The 7,316-nt window shown below is 37.5% G+C and overlaps 1 protein-coding gene across 1 annotated transcript; it reads right to left on the bottom strand.

Moving 5' to 3' along the window:
* Positions 1-533: 533 nt before the first annotated feature.
* Positions 534-6,680, bottom strand: coq10a (coenzyme Q10A). The gene is made up of 5 exons (XM_062426966.1): positions 6,445-6,680; positions 4,181-4,330; positions 3,876-4,068; positions 3,644-3,745; positions 534-3,533 (listed from the first exon to the last, which is right to left on the bottom strand). The coding sequence occupies exons 1-5, from the start codon at positions 6,579-6,581 to the stop codon at positions 3,366-3,368; spliced, it is 750 nt and encodes a 249-aa protein (XP_062282950.1). The 5' UTR covers positions 6,582-6,680; the 3' UTR covers positions 534-3,365.
* Between the last annotated feature and the right edge of the window lie 636 nt (positions 6,681-7,316).

The following is a 7,316-nucleotide window of genomic DNA, read 5'->3' as shown; positions in this document are numbered from 1 at the left end:
AAAGTTAACATTTACACAAATATAATGATGTATACTATACAGTGTAGGGAGAGGCAGACAGCCTGAATGGGCTTATTTAAAATATCCACCTAAAACACATTACAGAAAATAGTTCAAACATACTTCATCAGAAAGTAAAATTTTGAAGATACATTTAGTTTTTGAATGCAATACTTATACTTATATGTTCACATTTCAAGACCACTAGTGTAAATTTAAATATATCTTCAAGCATCTCTTCCTTTATCACAAGACTGAAGTGTGAAGAGGGGCATGATTTTTTTTTTTAACGTGACAAACGCAATGGACGTGTTCAAGGAAAGGATAGTCCACATGCCCACCTCTCCTGTGTGCTGTTATTAATAACTGGCCCACATACCAGCACCCCACTCTGGTTTCTCGCTGGTCAGCTGCCTCCTGCCGAGAGAGCCGAGCCTCGTCCAGCCTTCACAGTCACAGTTACCTATAGTCACTCTAAAGCAATTTGGGAAAAGGACTCAGAAACAACACACACACAAATAAAATAACACCTGTTCTTTTTTTTAATTTAAATAAAAGCTCTGAAATGCACTGACAGTATTTACAATGATACATCTTTAGCCTGCAACGTAAAACAATATCTTCTATTGTAGCAACTCCTCAGCCCTGTTATATATAGTATAAACACCAGGCTGTCAGTATAAGACAAGATGATCCATCCTACACCTGCAATGAATGTGGAAATGCAGGAAAAGTTGCTTATATATATATATATATATATTTTTTTTTTCTTCTGTGTGATTCTGATTTGCACTGAATTAGCACCAACAATGATACAGAGTGAAACATGAAGTTGAATCTGTAAGTGGCAATAATGGAGAGGGGGGAAAAAAACACAACTCAGAAGTGGAGATTCTTACATGATGCAACATTATCGACAACATTTACACCATATCTGACCACTGAACAGCATCCCAGAAACGGTGTTAAATAGACTTTTTATTTTAATCGCTTAAAAATATAACACTCTCCTAATAAATTACACTATAAGCTGTTTTTTTTATTTTTAATTACTATGTAATAGTAATTCACAGACCCACGTTGATTTAATACACATTCTTCATGCATTGATGGTTAAGTATCCCTTCATTGCCAATCACCTCACACTTAACGGACCAAATTAAACCAACACTGAAGCCACAAAATCCAACTTTAAAAAAAAAAAAAGTGCTCGACCACAGTTCAGTTTTATTTGGAGTATGAGACTTGGGAGCATGTGGACACAATACTGTAAATACACTGTGAGCGACTTCTTTTATTGACCTTTTTGGCAAATTATGAGCCCTTAAGCATGGAATAAAAAGAAAAAAGGGCTGCTTAGATATTTAATATAAATCCCAACAAAAAATGATGTACACATGCCCTAATAATGTAACACAGAAACAGCATGTAGTAACTATTTGCGTCTGTGTTAAGTTACATCCATGCATAATGAATATAAATAAAAGCTAAAACTTTCCAAAAAGAAAAAAGTAATAAGCATGAAACCCATAGACAATGATAAATGATTGATAATGTTTTATTCTACAGCCCAAGAGTAATATTTAACTACTGAATAATGTACATGACAGAAGATTAATGTGTGCTGTTCTTCAGATGGATGAATGGACCACGATATACAACATGTGATACAGTGCTGCTGCTGCTGCTGCTGGTTATCACTCCAGTAATGACTAATATTTAACAACTGGTTTAGAGGTGAGAGAAGTCTTTAAATGAAGGATTTGTCTTGGTAAATCCAGCCGTTCCAGCTTCTCAAATGTGAATATTTGATGGTTTCTTTTAAGTCTTCTGTGATGGTTAACTGAACATGTTTGAGTTTTTTACATTTGAAGATATCACTTTGGCCTTTTTTTAATGTTTTCTGTCATTTTACAGACAAAACTACTCATTTAAAAAGAAAAAAGTAGATTAACTGATGATGAAACTAATCTGTAGCTGCAGCCCTTAACTGTTTGTTTTTTAAACTTTCCATCTAGTACAACACTGCATTATTTAAAGCAGTGTTAAATGTGATCATCTGAATTACAGAAATGCAATTTTAACGTCTTATCTTTAGCGTTTAGTGTTTGTACAATCAAACTAAATATTTATCATATGTAAAGTTAGTTATTCTATCAAACTTTTTTCTTGTTATCCCATTTAGAGAATTGGCTCTAAACTGTGCTTGTATTCATTTAAGTGACTTTGGTTTAGCAGTTAGATTCCCTCGGGTTTGTTAACCTTCTGCTGGGCTGTAAAATAAAACATTATTAAAAAATTGGCAGGCCAAGTCTCAATGTCCAAAAACACAATCTTCACTGCACAACAAAAGAGCCAAAGTTAAAGCTAAATGTCCCAAAACCTCAAAGTCGACTGAGGTCACAGTTGGCTAATGAAAAAAAAGAAAAAAGAAAGATAAAGAAAAGAAAAGAAAGAAAAAAAAAAAAAACTTTTTTCCCCTTTGCAAAAAAGTTGCACTTCAATGAAATTGTCACAACATACAGTAACAACACTCTCTCAATGTCCCAAACATGGCACATTTAATTTGAACCCCGACAACAACATTTAATTTACATAAACCGCAGCTGAATAAATAAAAAAGGACCTAAAGTTTTGCTCTGAGCTCACTGCCTACATGTCAAACAATATATTAAAACCTAAATTGAAAATAAAAGTAAAGGCAAAAGAGAATAACGCTTGCCTGATACAGTATAATCAGATGATCCAAGTGTCGAAGTGAGACTGACTTGATAACGTGTCATCGAGCTATAAAGACTTTATCCAGAGCAAAAGTCTGGATCAAAGAGCCTCTGCCTGTGCCTCTCGTACAAAAAAAAAGTGTGTTTTTTTCAGTGTTCTTGTGCTGTTTGTTTAAAATAATAGTGGATTCTATCATTGATAACATGATATTGCAATTATTTACTGTTTTTTATTATTATTATTATTATTATTTTTACATAAATACAGCTCATAATTGCCATGGAGCGAGAGCAATGGCGGGGCTCCTTCAGGTAAACGTGGATCCATTCAGTGTAGGTAGAAAGAAAGACTTAACATAAAAGACGAAGGAGGAGGAGACGAACGAGAATTTGTCGAGGCTGGAATAAAAATTAAAAAAAGATCGATATTCCAACATTGCGCTTTACAAGAGTTTTGAATGTCAACGTCTTCAGGAGCCGCTATGATGTCTGTGCAGCGGCGAAGACTCGAAGGGGGTTTGGCGACTAAGCAGCATCATGCAAGTTTGTGTGAGTGGGGAGAGAGAGAGCGAGAGGGGGAATAAAAGGTTGGCATGGCGGTATGGGTTTTAAGGCCGAATGTTGAGGACATTACAGCGGCTGGGATCACGTCTGATGTACCTCGTGGAACATCAGCTCTCGGGGGATACGAGTCTCTGGGCCGTACAGCTTACCGGCTCGACGCTCGAACGCGACAACGTTCTGCTTTACGACCTCGTCGAAGAACATGGTGGCTAACTGGGAGTGCAGCAAAGAGCGGAACTCGAAGGATATCTGGTGAAAACACAAAAACACAATTTATTTTTAGCGTATGTGTCATAAAATATGGAAACAGTAGACTTTTTATAAAACACACAAGAAGAAAGTGGCTACTGGCTACTTACAGAAAAGTCTACTGTGCAGGTGCGAGGATAACCAGGAATGCCAGGACTGAAGCGCCATATCGTCTCCAGGTGATTGAACAGCTTTCCATCAGTGCACACTGCCTAAAAATCACCCAAAAACAGAAACTCTGTGATTAGACATGGGAATTTTGGAGAGAAACTTCAACTAAAACAGGCAATATTAAAACACAATTCCCATCCACACAGACTCACTGAAGCTGCCGGCACTTACTTTGACTAGATGGGGTCGGACGCAGGTGATCATAGACGTGTATTTCTCCACCACCGGAGGGAATCCCACTTCGAGACGAGCCTTGCAGTGGCCAGCTCTTTTCATGATGGTCTCGGACTTCTTACACCAGGGCACAAAAAGCTTGTAATCATCGACATTGGCCACAACATCGTACATCTCCTGCATAGAATACCTAAAAAATAAAAACCAGCAAGTATTAGAAGTTTAAGGTATGAAATTAAATTAAAAGAAAAAAACAACAACACAGAGATACAGTTAATTAGTAGCGTAAACTGGAAATGTACCCAAGTATCCTACGCTCGGAGTACTCCTTCCTTTTGTTGGTGAGGCTGATGAAGTTTCTGCTTTGGGAAACAGCCGCCATTGTGTCCAAATCTTGGAGGCAAAGCAGCCTGGGAGTTCTCGTCATCAAAATGCCACATGATGACAAGTGCCTAAAAAAGTTAAGAGGAAATATCCCATGAGCCTCATTCTGGAAAGAGAAAAACCCCACCCAACCTGCCACAGGGAGGGCAAAAAAACACAACAAAACAAGCCCACTACATTCCAGTTTCCGGCCACCAAATGTCACTAAGTACACATGTATTATGCTGGGACCGTGACATGTTGTGAGTGTGCTGGTAATTTCTGAGAAGGGCCTTTAGATCTGAATAGGGGAAAAAAAGCTATTTAGAGTCACACCCTCACTCACTCTAGTTGCACCACTTAGACAATGTGGTTTCTGGTAGGTGACCTGTAGATACTGAGCTAATGAGTCATGACACATATGACTAGAAAAATGCATCAGTGTACTAACTCTGTCAGCTGATGCAAGGTTAAACAAGCACTATTGTATAAGCCCTTACAATTAGCTGATTGTTTTTAATTTGATCGTGTCAGTATTATAGTTGTTTTAGCTAATAATGAAACTATCTTTTTATTTCGGCAAACCAATAAAACACCTTGTGATAGTATCTCCAATCTTGGCTAATGTTAGTAAGATAGTACTGGATCTTGATAATGGCTTTAATAACATACATTTATTAGTCCCACAATGGGGAAATTTGAATTATTACAGCAGCAACCTGATAGTAAAATAGAAAGGCAGCAATAAGAAAAAGAATAAGAACAATAATAGTAAAAAATATACAATAAAATAATCCTAACATTATTTACAGTATTACAACATATTATACTACAACCACTACTTAACCCTTATATACTGTTCAGGGTCAACTTTGGACCCATTTTTACTTTTGAGAGCTGTAAAAAAAAAAAAAAAAAAAAAAAAAAAAAAAAGACCCAATACACATTTCTTTCAGCCTGACTATTCCTAATGTGACTCACAGTACAGTGGCACCTGTAAATCTCATTATAGGTAACATATAATGACAATATAGCTTTCTATTCTATTCCACAGTGCTCAAAACTGCAAATAAAATGCATGTTGTTGTTGGGTTTTTTTGTGTGCAGTTGATACACATTTTTATAAACGTACATGTACAAATTTGACTTGTGTTTATTTATTTTTTTAAATTCAAAAATTATGATTCAAATGTGTTCAAATGTTCTCCTGGACCATAAAATAGTGATTTTGAATGATTTACCAACCATTTATTCATGACTGGTGTGGGATTTATGAATGTGAATTGGTGTAGAGACTAATTATGAGTCAGAATATGAACAGTATGTAAGGGTTAAGTCTTTCCTTCTTAGTGGTAATGAAGGGTAAGCTGTGAAATTACAGTAGCCACGAGGGTGTAAAAGTCACTTACCCTCCTGCCCTGTCACACTGTTTACACATGAAAACATGAGTATGACTACCCTGATAAGGTTAATCGGTGACCTTTTCCTCTTTTACACCGTTTGATCCACAGGAAACGACAGAGTATGTCAGTCACTATGCATTAAAAGGACTAGCTGTCTGTCATTTAAAATAATACTGGGGTGTAATTTAAACTGGGGACAGGGGGGAAATGTCCCCCCACACACTTTTTGAAATCCTGTTTGTGTCCCCTTCGTTTATTATTATTTTTTAACTGCATGGTGTCATCTCCACGGATGATCACTGTTTTTTCATCTAATCCTGCATGGTCTAAGTTCCTAAATATGAAAATAGACAAAAGATAAAAGGGCAATAACCTTTTGTTTATCATTGTTTCCTCAGTTTTAAAAGCTGCCTGCTCAGAGAATGGACCGTGCACAAGTTGACTGATAGATATGAGTAGGTACTTTTTGTTTTTCCTTCTTCTTTATGGATGGACTTTTGATGGTATTGTTGTTTTGGACTTAGACCTAATTCCAAAGCTGCTTCAAGCACAGTGGCCAGTGAAATCTGCCTTTATTGCATTTTCACAAATAGAATATTATGTACACAATTCTGAAACTGTGTTTTAAAGACACTTTGAGCCTCTCTAGGATAATCCAGTCCATTTCCTGGATTTTGTCTCACTATAGTCCCTACATGTATGTAGTAGTAGTTATTTGACCCCTTGTTTTGTGCGTCCCCCCGACTTATCAACAACAGTTACACCCTTGTAATAACAGACTCAGTGTCTCCTTGTCTCACCTGATGTTTTGTCTCATGCATGCTCTCGGCACCGCTGTCCGAGCCGACCGAGAGGAGCCCACAGCGGCAATCTGCAGATAGTCACTGAATGTCCGCACACCCATGGGTAACCTGCGGGCACCGGCGGTGGCTGCCATCAAACCAGGGCAGATCCTTTGGTCTGTCTCTGTGAAGCTGAGTCCCGGTGTTTCCACAACAACCCGCTCTTTCCTTCTGCCCCGTACCACTTAGAATGGTAACTAGGACTGGTTACTAGGAATGGTACGGTTGTTCTGAGTAACCAGCAGCTTCCGACTGGTTGTCAACGTTAATAGCCTTAGTTACGACAGCTCACTGCTAGCTAACGATAGCTAGCTGAGGTTAGCAGGGTTTCATAACGATTCCGATCAAACGCGACGAGCAGCCGCGTTCCTCTGTTTTACCCAGTGATAATCACATCACTCCAACTCTCAAGCCCCCAAATGTACTGCAAAGTTTTATATTATTTGTGCTAGTTTCTGTTTTGGATGTTTTTTTGTTAAATACCGCCCAGCTGCGGACGACCTTCTGCTGCTAAATAAACGCCGGTGGGACAAACTGTTCTTTCTTCGGGTCTGCGGGTTAAGGCTGTGAGGTGAAATGCTGCCCCCTGCTGTACTGGAGGGTAAATAAACCTAACATTATTATTATATTGTTTTATTTTATATTATTTTATTCTGAACAGTGGTGAAAGAAGTACTCAGATCCTCTACTCACTTTACTTTACTTTACTTTATTTAAAATGTAATAACTAGGTAATATAACTATTTCAATTACTTAATCAAAGTAATATAACTTATTACATTTGATTACTTTTCTAATTTTTTTAACCAATGTTTTCAGCTGTTGGTGTA

This window comes from Scomber scombrus, chromosome 10, assembly GCF_963691925.1.
Source record: "Scomber scombrus chromosome 10, fScoSco1.1, whole genome shotgun sequence".
NCBI classification, from domain to species: domain Eukaryota; kingdom Metazoa; phylum Chordata; class Actinopteri; order Scombriformes; family Scombridae; genus Scomber; species Scomber scombrus.
The sequence above is the reverse complement of the archived record's forward strand: the minus strand, read 5'-3'. Positions and strand labels throughout refer to the sequence as shown.

What these genes read in the sequence shown, in the direction of transcription:
- coq10a (XM_062426966.1), bottom strand. Translation starts at nt 6,581, where the DNA reads ATGGCAGCCACCGCCGGTGCCCGCAGGTTACCCATGGGTGTGCGGACA. An exon ending in TGCATGAGACAAAACATCAG is followed by an intron (nt 4,331 to 6,444) that starts GTGAGACAAGGA and finishes TAACTTTTTTAG; the next exon opens with GCACTTGTCATCATGTGGCA. An exon ending in CCTGCACAGTAGACTTTTCT is followed by an intron (nt 3,534 to 3,643) that starts GTAAGTAGCCAG and finishes TGTTTTCACCAG; the next exon opens with ATATCCTTCGAGTTCCGCTC.